Source organism: Chinchilla lanigera, unplaced genomic scaffold (genome assembly GCF_000276665.1).
Source record: "Chinchilla lanigera isolate Chin_1 unplaced genomic scaffold, ChiLan1.0 scaffold00012, whole genome shotgun sequence".
Lineage (NCBI taxonomy): Eukaryota > Metazoa > Chordata > Mammalia > Rodentia > Chinchillidae > Chinchilla > Chinchilla lanigera.
Genome location: NW_004955413.1, coordinates 29077270 through 29090204, shown reverse-complemented (window position 1 = coordinate 29090204; position 12935 = coordinate 29077270). Strand labels below are relative to the sequence as shown.

Here is a 12935-nt window from a genome sequence, read left to right as displayed (position 1 = left end):
TTAAAGCCCCAGCTAAAGTGAATATAATTTACTTATATCACCTCCCTCCGTTCCTCCTACATATCATTATTTATATCAGACCTTGGTTGTCTCCTTCACTCTTTTCCATAATAGTCCTAATCTTCAGATTTGCTCCCCACGTGGTCCTTGAGGTAAACAGATTCTGTGCTTGCTGCCAGGACTCTTGCCTGAGTTATTGCATTTGTGCTCTGGCTTGCTGGGTCATAAATTTAAGAAGAGCTTATGGGAACTCTAATTCAAATATTGTTCAGCATGTTTTCCTACTGACTTTATACCTCGAAGATGCTTTATGTGGGCTTAAATTCTTGGCTCATTTATTCAAGAACTATTTATTGGGCTGGGGATATAGCTCAGCAGCACAGAGCCTGCCTGGCAAGCATGAGGTACTGAGTTCAATTCCCCATACCAAACAAAGGAACTATTTATTAAGCTTCTACTGTGTGCCAGCTATTTTCCAGTCCCAGACAATATAGTAAAACCCACAATGATCCTGGCCTTCTTATAACCTAGTAGATATCCACTTCAAAGGCATTGGCTGCAGTGGGTCATGTGACCACCCTCCCAGCCCTGTGGACTTCCATTTCCACACCACTGGTTGTGCTGGATCATGTGACCACCCTTATCTGCAAACAAATCTGGGAAGGTTAGCATTTATGGCTGGGCAGTTGCCGATGGTAAGTATGAGCTAGGGGATTTATGGTGCCTACAGGGATGGAGTTTGTGCTTCTGTTCCTCCTTGTCTTGTTTGCAACTTGAATCTACCAATCAAAGCTGTAGGGATTCCCACGCGCCTGTTGCTGCGTGCCTGCCCCTGTGCACTGCTATTTGAGGTGCACACTGCTGTCTTTATGCCTCTGTATGGTGGTGTGATTCCAAGATACATAATGGATTTTATTGTTCACAAATGACATCTGTATCTCTTTTAAATAGTGTTTAGCTTGTTATGACAATGCTGACCGTATAATTTATCATTCAAATCCGAATACTCTTGAGGGAGAAAGGGGAGAGATTGTGTCAAACAACAGGTGTCAGCTGGGTGTCAGAAAACAGGTGTTAAACCACAGGTGTCGAATCATGCAGTCGAGCTTGGGCAGACGGACACCACCGAGTGTTCTAAACTGAGCTGCTGTCCTACAGATGGGAAGTCACAGGGGTACCTTGGTTCACAAACCTGATTCTTTCCAGGACTCTGGTCACAAATCAAGTCGGATGAGAACCAAATGAAATTCAATAGCTCGGGTCAATGTTGACCTGATGGGAAAATTTGGTTCGGTTCTTGTGCCGTTCAGTTTGCGACCAGAGCTGTGGACAGAACTGTTCCTGGACGGAGATACCCCTATACCTTTATGTCTGCACTCTCTGTTCTAATTCTGTGGATTCTGTTAGATTTTCTGTGTAGATTATTGCACTTAATGATGAGGTTGGTTCTTCTGTTCCAGTCTTGACTCTGCTTTTATTTTTTGTCCAGTCATTTGAGCTGGGGTCTCTAGTGCTCTGCAGAACCAGAGAGGCCGCAGACTTCTTACAGTCATGTGGTCCGCAGGGCCCAGAGGACAGAGGCGCATGTTCAGAGAAAGCCTGGCACCTCCCGGCTCTGAGGCCCTGGACAATGTTCTTAGCAAGTTCCCTTGGAGGAGACACCAAGTGATGTTTTGTTCTCTTCTGCTTCCCCAGAAAACCCCTTTGCCGTGCCTCAGGATGGGGGAGGCGGATGGGAAGCCCCGGGCGCAGCCTCCACGGACAACTTCGACAGGGACACCAGAGAGAGCCGCGGCGGCGGCAACGGCAACGGTGGCAGAGGAGGAAACGCCACCTGTGCCCAGAACCCTCTTCTGTGGTCTTCTAAGATTCAGAGTAAACTCAGGGGTGGGGACCGGGGGTGCCAGGAGGTTCTGAGCCTCCTGTCTGCAAGCAATAGTTCTCTTTGGGGCTGGTGACTTCTGAGAGGTGACTGGTGGATTCAGATGAACGACACAAAGCTGTCCTGGCTGATTCCAGCCGGAGGGGTCTAGACCTTCACGTCCCACCCGTGGTCCAAACCCCGAAGCTTCCCCGGCCCCACTTTTCCAACAGTGCCCCTCGGGCCTTTTTGTCCAAGGACCGAGTGTGAGTGCGTGTGCGTGCGTGATTTGGGGTGTCCTTCTGTTTGTCAGTTTTTATTGGAGTTCCCCTGGAAGTTCTCTGGGTGCAGGTCACCACGTGGCTGGGGATTGCTGCCTGCGTCCTCTCTTGTTGCGGCTGCAGCCCCGAGCCAGATGGGGGTGGCTGGGCACAGGGCCCAAGGTACAGCCTTGCTGTGGCTTGGGTGGCACTGGGGACTTGACCACCAGAAAGGGTTGCTTCTTATGGAGCTTGTTCCTGGGAAGTAATAGTAAAGGATGTGTCTTGGGCAGGCACAGGGCAGCCGCCAGGTTAGGTGCTTTTATGCACACTCTGTCCCAGCCCCCGGGAGGCGGATGTGACTGATCCCTTCAGAAGCAGCTCACGGTGGGGACAGATGCCCAGGTCCTGTGGCCAGGGGAGGCCATGCTCAGTGTGGCTTCAGGGTCCTCTGGCTTGGGAGGCCAGCCTCAGTGTGGCTTCAGAAGTGCAGTACGCAAAGTCCAGGCCATAAATCCCCAGATACAAGTCACTCTGCAGCCCAGGGGCTCCCTACAACACCAAGGGCATCTCCAGAGCCTTCCCAGCAGGGAGCTGTCACCCCAGATCCCTCAGCACACTCCAGGGCCCGTCCACCCACACAAGCTGTCTGAGTAGCGCCGTGTGCCAGGCGGTGACAGGGACGAGCGTTCCTCCCAGCCGGGGGGAGAAACAAACATGGGACCTTTGCAGGCAGGGCGGCAAGGCTGCTAGGAATCCAAGCAGAAGGTTCTAGAATTCCATCCACTGTAGCGCAGGGCTTCCACGTAGACCTGGATGCCTGTAACATCTGCCCACAGGTCACCCCCACTGCCATCCCCACAGGACGCACACAGAAAGACCGCATGGATCCCCAAGGCCACACTGCCAGCATGGACCTGCTCACTGCACCCACGTTAGCAGGCCAGAGTCCCAGCTCTTAGCTCAGTGTCCCTCCCGACCTGTGCTGTCGTAGAACTGTCCCCCACAGACTGGCCATCTGCGCTTCCAGCTGGGCGGGCGGACGGTGAAGAGACAAGTGTTGAGGACGAGGACAGCCCTCGGGGGAGCCTTGCTGAGGACCCTTTCTGGCCACCCGCTAGCCAGCCCTTGTGGCGCTCGGGTGGCCTGGTACACACAGCGTGGCTTCGCGTGGGGTCTGGAGCAGGGGTGGGCGTGGAGTCCTTTCCCCTCAGTGCCGAGTACGCCAGGACATGCTCCAGGGCCACATCCATGCGGGTCCGTGATGTCCCTGGAGAGCAGTGGACAGGTCGGCCTGGCTGGGTCAGGCCCCTGTGGGAGCCTCCGGAGTCGGAGGAATCCTGGAGCAGGGATGGGGCGCCCAAGATCCAGATTCTGGCATCAGCTGTGCTGCTAAGGGTAGTGTGACCCCGGGCAAGGCCGGTGCCCTTGCCGCCTCAGTTTCCCCATTAGTGAAGGGGGTCAGCCCAGGTGCCTAGAGGCCACTGGCTTCCTGCATGCCTGGGTGGTGCTCACAGAGATGCTTCCTCTGCCAAGCACCACGGACCCACATGGTGACCTGTCCCTTGTCCCCTCCCTCTGACCTCTCAGAGCCTCCTGGGCTCACCTGCCAAGTGCAGCTTCTCAGAGTTGCCCGGGCAGGAAGGACAAAGTCCTTTCCCCGTCCTACTGTGGCTGGGGATGTGCCAGTCCGTAGTGTGTCCCTGGAAGTCAGAGACAGGGTAGAGCTGGGCTCCAGGGTAGACTCCTAGGCTTAGGGCTTTTCAGCCATGTCCAGGTCTGATTTTTCAAGCCGCCTGCTTCTCCTTTCTCCTGTCTGCTTTGGGCCCCCACCTGTAACTTATCACCATCTATAACGATACTCATAAAACTCTCAAAAAAACAAGGGAAAGAAGACAACAGCGCATCCACCGCCGAGCGCCTCGTGGTGTGCCGGTCAAGCGCTTCCTGTCTGTGGGACCCCTCCCCCGTGTGTGACGTGATTGCCGTGTCTTTCAGAAGCTCAGCCTTGGGCTGTGGTCCCACCCAGACAGGAAGGCTGCTCACGTGACAGTGACTCACCCGTGTGCAGCGGGCTTTAGTGAGATCACCCATGCACATGTACACGTGTGTACATACATGCCGGTGCATATACACACATGCACACATGTGACTTGGCAGGCAGACCTGGCCTCTCCTGGGCCCGCAGCTTTCAGAGGCAGCAGGGAGGCAGATAGGGTTTCCCCCAACCAGACAACATCAGGAAAACCCTGGGGCAAGAACGGGCGTGTCTGCCGAGAGACCCAGCTCCAGGCCCCGAGGCCCCCAGGTCCCATCAGAAGTCCTCTCTGGTCACTTCAAACAGTGGGACTGTGGTGTGGTCTCACCCTGGTGGCCCCTCGGTCCTTTGTCCTGGCCCGGCTGAGCCCCCTTACAGGGACCGCTGGAGGCTGTGCCCCACGGGAAGACAGGGTGCCCGGAACAGCAGGCTCGGAGAGTTTTCATTGGCTTGCTTTTCCAGCTCAGCTCACTGCCCCCTCTGGGAGTGAAGATCCCCCGCTGTGGTGGTTTGGGTTGAGGGGCAAGGACAGGATAGTGACACTGCACCCCGCCCCCGCTGCCTGGAAAATCTGGGATTGGAAGAGCATCAGGAGCCTCAGGGGTGAGGGGGCTCCATCTCCCTGTCTGCCTGGTCTCCGTGGGCCACCCGAGTGGACAGAGGGCCGTAGGCAGTGACCTCACCAGGCTAGGGTCATGCCCTGTACCTTTCAGAAACCAAACCTGCACATGAATGAGTCCTTGCCCACCCCACCCGGGAAAGTGACCTTGAAGGTGGCATCGCCCTCCCTGGCCCCACCCGTTTCCAGCCCAGGACCCAGACAGAGATGGTGCTAGACAGCCGCTTGTGAGTGAGCAGATTTGACCATTCATCACTCTGTAACCAGAACTCCTATTTTTACATCAGAGCCCTGACCCCTTTGCCCTTGACTAACTGAAATTCAGGCTGCGGGGAGGCCAGCCAGAGTGGGCACCATGCACAGTGCTGTCACGTGAATAGAAGAGGACCTCAGGGTCCCCGTAGCATTGCCCTGAAAGGCCCTACCAAGCAGGAAAGGTCCTACTGCAGCAGCACCCACCCGGAAACCTGGGCTCAGAGCCACAGTCCCATGGCTACCCTGGCACCCAGCCAGCGCCCCAGGAGGGTCTCTTCTTGGAATGTGCCTCAGTTTCCCACACTGTCTCTTCCTCCCCTCCCGTTTCCTGTGTCACGGCAACATCCCCAACCAGTGGGCGCCTGGATGACGTGCAATAAGTACACGGGGACACAGGGTGCGGGCTCCGCCACCCGGTCGCCTCCACAGGGCAGGAAAGCTCCCCCCAAAGGTCGTGGTCCTCCCCAGGGCCAGCCGGATGAGGGCTCGCAGGTCCGGGGGGCAGGGACCTCCCCTCTGTGCTGGAAACCTCAGCTTCATGTGGCAAGGTGGGGTCTAGGACGGCTGATAACCGGGAAAACCAAAAAACCAATACTGTTCCTACTAATATCCTCCCCTGTGACAATGACGTGTTTTACACTGACCGCTGTTACGCTGCTTTTGTCTTTATATACAGTAGTTTTTATAAAGATGTCCTTAGGTTTTAATAAAGGAGTGTCACATCCACTGTTCTGGGAATTCCAGTGTGCTTTAATGTCACGAGTTGTGCCTTTGGGAGGGTCCTGTGGCTGTGTGGTTTGTCACTCTGCTGAGTGGGGTCTGGAGTCTCAGCCTGGGCTTGGGAGGAGCTGGTCACGTGCATTCATCCCAAGGACCTCAGAGGTCCAACACCAACAGCAGGTGGAGCGGGAGGGATGGAGCCGACACCTGGGCAGGAGAGGGACAGTCACGCCCTCTGTGCTGGGTCCCTCTTATTCTGCCACTTAATCCATGTGGCAGGCTGGTGAGGGAGCTGCGGTTTGACGCAGGGATCCCCAAGTTCGTAGCTTACAAAGGTGACCGCATTTAGAGGCAGGGCCTTGGGAGGCGATGAGGATTAGTGAGGTCCCCAGCTGCTGGAGTGAGTGGCTTCACAGGAAGAAGAGGGGCCCACACTGGCACCCTGCTGTCTTGCTGTGTGACCCCCAGCCGGGTTGTGCTGCAGCCCACGGCCCTGGCCAGATGCCCGGCAGATGTCCGCACTGGGCTCTCAGGCTCTCAGGCTCACAGTTCCAGAACCAACAGGACCCAGTGAGCTCCTGCCATAGGTCACCACATCCACGGTGTTCAGCAAGAGCACAGGAATAGACTAAGGTGAGAGCTTTAGGCCAGAGCACATGTGGGCGGCCAAGACCTGGCAGGTGGCTCCCACTCGGTACACGCATGTAGCGGCGGTCCCAAGCCTTTGGGGACTGCACTGATGCAGCCACCCGGTCCTGATCCCCCAAGCTGGCCACAGCAGGAAGCTGCAACATGCAGGCCCAGGTCCCGATCCGTCTGCATTTTGGGCGCAAGGGCTGTGTGTAGCAACCCCTGCCATGTCCCCAAGGACTTCAGTCCCAGCTCTGGTGGTCTGGGGGGAACCCAGGGGACTTGTCCACCCAGCAGCCCCCTCTCCCTGACCACAGCTTCAGGCCTGGTGCAGAGAAAGACCAGGAAAAGGGTAGGGACAGGAGGAGCAACGTGACTGCCTCTCCCGCTAGACAGGTGCTTCCTTGGGGTGCGTTGAGGACCCCCTGGGAGAACCCTGGGGACCTTCTTGTGTTCCATGTGCTGCACACTTGTGCACACATGCATTCTCCTCTCCCTGGGCTCTGGAGAGCGGGCGGTGTGAGCATCGTGTGCTCCTAAAAAGCTGCCGTCTTTCCCCTGCCGTCCCTCACCGTGCGGCCAGCAGTGAGGACAGGGGAGAAGCACCTGGCTTGGCTTTGGGAGCCTGGTGGCTGGCTGGGCGACAGGCACTTGGCCACAAGGGCAGCGGGAACCAGGGCAGGCTTAGGCAGGGAGAGAGAGGACAAGGGACCCGCCCTCCAGGACGGCAGGCTTTGGGCATGGGGGGCAGGACTTGGCTCCTGGTGGCCATGAGGAGCGGACACATGGGACGTACCGTTCTCCCTCACAGAGGACTTGCTGTGGCTTCTCACCGTGCCCTGCCCTGACTCCTGCACCACAGAAGTAGAGGTGCACCAGCCCTCACAGCTCGGTCCCACTTTGGGGATCTAGAGGCCCCCAGTTCCTGAGCTGCACCCAGTTCGCAGCACGCCCTGGCAAGTGACAGCAGCAAATGCTTCCTTCCCCAGAGAGGTCCGGTCACCCTTGACCTCGGGGCGTCTCTTCCACGGGTCCAGCTCGCTCTGTCCGCACCCGGCCGGAGAGAGCCGGCGGCGAGGCATCGGTGACAAGGAGCAACAGAGACGAGGTGGTGGCAGCGTAGACAGGGCAGATCCACAGAAGCTCCCAGGGGAGGGACGTTGAGACAAAAGCCTTTCAACAACTGCACTTCCCATGCTCAAAAGAAATAAGAGAATGTCTGCAATCTATTAAAAAGATACAGGAAATTTTTAAAGAAACAATTAGGAACTGTAGGGATGAAAAAAAAAAATAGAATAACCAAAAAGCAAGCCTCAGTCAGTGGGTTTAAAAGCAGATTACACAAGTCAGCGTGGCGTTGGCAAAAGAAGAGACGCATCAATAGAACAGAATAGAATAGAACAGAGCGCCCAGAATAGACCCGCGTAAATATAGTTGGCTGGTCCTCTGCAAAGGGGCAAGGGCAGCACAATGGAGAAAAAATAGCCTTCGCGACAAATGGCGCCGAACAACTGGACCTCCGCGTGCAAAAGGGAAAAAAAGGAATCAAACGCAGCCCTCACACCCTTTATAAAACAGCAACTCAAAGTGGATCATAGGCCTAAGTGTAAAATGCAGAACTGTAAAACTCCTAGAAAATAACAGGAGATAAAGCTGGATGACCTCGGATCCGAGGATGAGTTTTTAAAAACATCAAAGGCACGAGCCATGAAAGGAAAAATCGATAAGCTGGGCTTCATTAAAATTTAAAATTCCTGCTCTGCAAACAGACAAGCTGCAGAGTGGGAGAGATAATGTGCAAAAACAACCCCTCTGATAAAGCGCTGTGATGCAAAAAGATGAGGATCTCTCAAAACAAAACAACAAGGAAATGAGCAAACCGATTTTTAAAATGGGCCAAAGACACCCCAGCGAGAAAGACGGGGAGATAGCAGATAAATAGAAGACGCTTGCTTCCTACGTCATCTGAGAAAGATTAAAACAACAGGCCACCTCTGCGCCGGGTGAGAATGGTTTGTATCCAGACTAGCGACACCGCAAGGTACCACAAGGAAGGTGAAGCTCCAGGAACTCAGAAGACAGTTGGGCTGAGCCTGCTCTTACCGTAGGAACCAACCACGTGCACTCCTTGGTATTTCTTCAGGGGAGCTGACAACTTCCAGCCACGCCACAGCCTGCAGTCAGATGTGCATAACTACTTTATTCATAATTGTCAGAACCTGGGAGCAACCAAGCTGTCCTCCAGTTGGTGGACGGCTACAGAAACGGCTCTACATCCCCACAGTGAGATCTTAGTGTGAGAAAGAAATGAACTCTCTGGCCAGGAAAAGACACCAAGAAACCTTAAATGCGTGTGACTAAGTGAAAGAAGCCAATCTGAAAACGCTCTGTGCAGTATAATTTCAGTTCTAAGCATTCTGGAAAAGACAAAAATAGGGCAACAATAAAATGACTGCCAGGAGTTAGAGAGGGAGGGTTGATTAGAGTACAGAGCATGACAGTACACTTGTGGATCCGTGACATTCTACATGGGTCCAAACCCAGAGAATGTACGCCACCAAGGGTGGCCCCTCATGTAATCTGGGCTCTGGGTGACACCGACATGTCAGCGTGGGTTCCCTGATGGCAGCTCTGGTGGGGAATTTGATTATGGGGGAAGGGATGGGTATGAGAACTCGATACCTTCTGTTCGGTACTGCTACTCACCTAACATTGCCTTAAAAATGTAACCCTTAAGGAATAAACACTATGTGATGTTGGAAACAAGGCGAGACATCTACCCTCACCGCTCCTACTCCAGAGTGCTGGAAGTTCTAGCCGGAAGACAAAGAAACAGACAAGGAAAGAGGATAAAGGGCATCAGAGGTGGAAGGAAGACACAATACTTCCCCTGCGTGCACAGGACATGAGTGTCGACACAGAAAATCCCAAGCAATTTGCAAAAAGACTTCTAGAACTGTATATGACTTCACAAGACCCCAGAACACTAGATGGACATCCAAAAATCAATTGTAGGGCTGGGGATGTAGCTCAGTGGCACAGCACTTGCCTGGCAAGCGCAAGGTCCTGAGTTCAATTCCTGGTACCGCCCCCCGCCCCCCGCCAAAAATCTGTTGTATTTCTACTTACCAACAATGAACATGTGAACACTAAAATTTAAAAATATAGTACTGTTTACAAATTCTGTCCTCAAAATGAGAACTTTAGATGCAAATCCAATAAAGTGTGTGCAAGATTTGTATGCCAAAAACTACAAAATATTCCTGAAGAAAATCTACATCCATGAGATGAGATATACCTTGGTCTCAGGCTGAGAAACCTAAAACAGTGCAGAGGCCTGTCTTTCCAAACCTGTGTACAAGTTTCGTGTCATTCTTAAGAAAAATTCCTGGGAGGTTTTTTTTAAAAAAACATAGACAAGATTGTTCTTCATATTTATATAGAAAGGCAAGTAATCTCAATAAAAAGAATAAAGTGGAAGTAATCACTTAACCAACTTCCAGACTTTTACAGAGCTATAGGAATGCAGATTGTGGTGTTGGTGGGGAGGTAGGGACCCTGACCAAAGGAACAAAACAGAAAACCAGAGACAGACATGCCAAAGTGCCTATGGTTCTTGTCAGAGGTGCAAAAGCAATCTGAAGAGAGGAGACTTTTCAATACAGGGGGATGAAGCAATTATACACTAGCAGGGAAAGAACAGAGCCTTGCTCTAAGGATCTAGGTGCTAATTATCTCATAGATTTCAATGTTAAATGTAAAACTATTGGCAAACCATACCCAGTGAAGAGCCAGCAGCAACAATACTCAACACTCAAAACCTGAACTCAAAACTCGATGTACAGAAATGAAGTTAGACAGGAAGAGGGCATTTTACCAAAGAGAACATGCAAAGGGCAGTTCGTTTGGATAAAGTCCAGTTTATCTTTATTTCATCAGTTGTGCTTTTGGCTTCAGGTCTGAGAAGCTAAAGTCGTGAAGATTTACCCATGTTTGCTTCTAAGAGCTTTATAGCTCTTTGAGGATGAGTATAAAATCTTCCAGACACATGAGAACTTTGTGGGGCATTTTAGACTTAAATCCTAATAGTAGCTGAGTTGGATGGTAGTGATACGGTCTTATGGGCCTTAAATTATACAGAATTAACATACATGATAAAGTGTAGTTAATACTTATATTATCCAAAAAAAAAAGTGCTGAATAATATTAGATCTTATTGAGGACACAATTTATAATCTCCAGGTTACCATGGAAATAGCAGAAGAAGATACATCTTCTAAACTAATATTAAGAAAATATGAAATGACAAAATGTGTTTATTCTAAGGAAGGAAGAAGGAAACAAAAGAATGAGAAGAAAAGAGTTAAAAAGCAATAGCCAGCAATTTTTAAAAAAGGAACATATAGGACAAAATACATCATTAGAATACTTGAAACCAATATATTAGAAATCCCATGAAATATAGTATTTATGGCCAGGCATGGTGATGCATGCCTATAATCCCAGCACTTGGGAGGCTGAGGCAGGAGGATCATTGTGAGTTTGAAACCAGCCTGGGCTACAAAGTGAGCTCAAAGCCAGCCTGAACTACATAGGGAGACCCTGTCTCAAAAAGACAAAAAAAAAAAAAAAAAAAGAAATATAGTATATGTGAATGAAATGCTGTAACTAAAAGGTGAAGATTGCCATATTAGATTTTTTCAGAAAACCAACTATGCGTTATTTATAACATTGAGATACAGGAAGAAAATGAAAATCCAAGTATGGGAAAACACTAACCAAAACAAACAACAGACTAGTGTGTCTAAAATACTGCCGGATGAAGTACACTTAAAGATAAGTATTAGCAAAGATACAAGATAACATTTCAGGCCAGGGACATAGCTCAGTGGCACAGTGAACTACCTGGCAAGTGCAATGTCCAAGTACTAACCACCTCCTCAAAAAAAAAAAACAAGATAACATTTCACAGTGATAGAAGAGCCAGTTCAATAAGACAATAAAATTCTCTTGAGTCTGTATGTATGTGGCAATACACTTCTGGACATTTCTGGGTGGGTCATAGAGGCGTGACTTTGAGGTCTGTATCTGTCAGTGATCCCTTTCTTTCTGACACCATTCCCCTGTTCTGCTTCCTGGGGACCATTAACTAAGCAGCCTTGCTACACCCTTCCACCATGATGTTTCCGCCTTGGAACCAACCAGTGATGGACTGAATGCCCTGAAACCTTGAGCCTTGTTAAATCTCTGCTCTTTCAGGTGTCAAGTATTGTGTCTCAGTGACAAGAAAGCCGACTAATCCGTGTGCCCAGTGACACATAATCTCAAAATCTATAAGCAAAAACTGATGGAATCATTATGAGAAAGAGACAAAATCACAATGGCAGCAGGAGAGTTTCACACATCTCTCTCTAGAACCGGGGAATCAGATGAGAAATTACTAGGAACAGTGGAAGAACTGAACATGACTAAAACCTGGTGTACAGGTCTAGAGCAACTGCATCTAACAAATGCAAAATTCACATGCATATTGTACAGATACAAACTTTTACCAGACACTGGATAATTAGACAAGTCTCAGCTAACTTCATGGTGCATTATTTAGCCACAATACCATTAAGATGGACAGCTATGAAGAAAAAAATGTACATAAGAATAAAATTCCCACTTGTTCAGAAAATAAGAACTATAAATTACCCAAAGTCAAAGAAGAAATCCTAATGGAAATTAGAAAACATTTGACCCTTAGAGAAATGCAACATATGAAAGCTTGTGTGATAAAGTAAATTAGTGCTTAAAGGGAAATTCAAGCCTTAGAACACGTATTGTTAAAGAAATCAAAGATCTAAATGATGAAGGGACAGACTGTGTTCACGGATTGGAAGACAACTTAGTGAAGATGTCAGTTCTCTCCAAAGTGGGACACAAGCTTGGCTGGCAACCAATGAGTGAACTGTCATTCTCACGAATTATAAATCAATAGTCAAACACAAGGTGAAAGGGAGAGAAGGTAAATGTGAATCTAAGGAGAAAACAAAATTATACACATGGAATGGACTGCCAAATCAAAAGCCAGCTTTTTGAAAAGAGTAAAATAAAATTGGCAAATCCTTGGCAAAACTCCCATCAATCAAAGTGAGAGAATGTACTGATTCCCCGTATCAGGAATTAAAGAGAAGACACTACCTCACATCTAGCAAACATAAGAAGGATAGTGATTGCTATGGTTTGAACATATCTGTCCCGCTCAAGATTCGTATGTTGGAGCCTGAGACCCAATGTGACACATGGAGGTGGGCCTGGAGGAGGTGACTAAGTCCATCCTGAGGATGGAACCCCCTGCATGGGGTTAGCAACCCTACAAAGAGCATCAGTGAACTAGCGAGGGCTTTTGTCCTTCCATGGCTTCCATCACCGAGAGCCAGCTTTTGTCCTTTCTGTCCTTCTGTCCCTTTCCCCACTGAAAACCCGGGTTCCTGCCCAGAGGACTTGGCCACAGGTGCCCACTCAGACCAAACATCACACCTGCCACACCTTGACTGTGGACTCCCA

At 50.4% G+C, this 12935-nt stretch overlaps 1 protein-coding gene across 4 annotated transcripts in view; it reads left to right on the top strand.

Annotated features, from left to right (window-relative positions):
• Kiaa1644 (KIAA1644 ortholog) overlaps window positions 1-5764 on the top strand; it is a 101084-nt gene extending 95320 nt beyond the window's left edge. For all 4 annotated transcript variants that reach the window (XM_005379463.2, XM_005379461.2, XM_005379462.2 and 1 more), the window contains exon 5: window positions 1696-5764. In XM_005379463.2, the coding sequence (XP_005379520.1) occupies window position 1696 (1 nt within the window). In that variant the 3' untranslated portion in view covers window positions 1697-5764. The remainder of the gene's footprint in view (window positions 1-1695) is intronic.
• Window positions 5765-12935: the final 7171 nt, after the last annotated feature.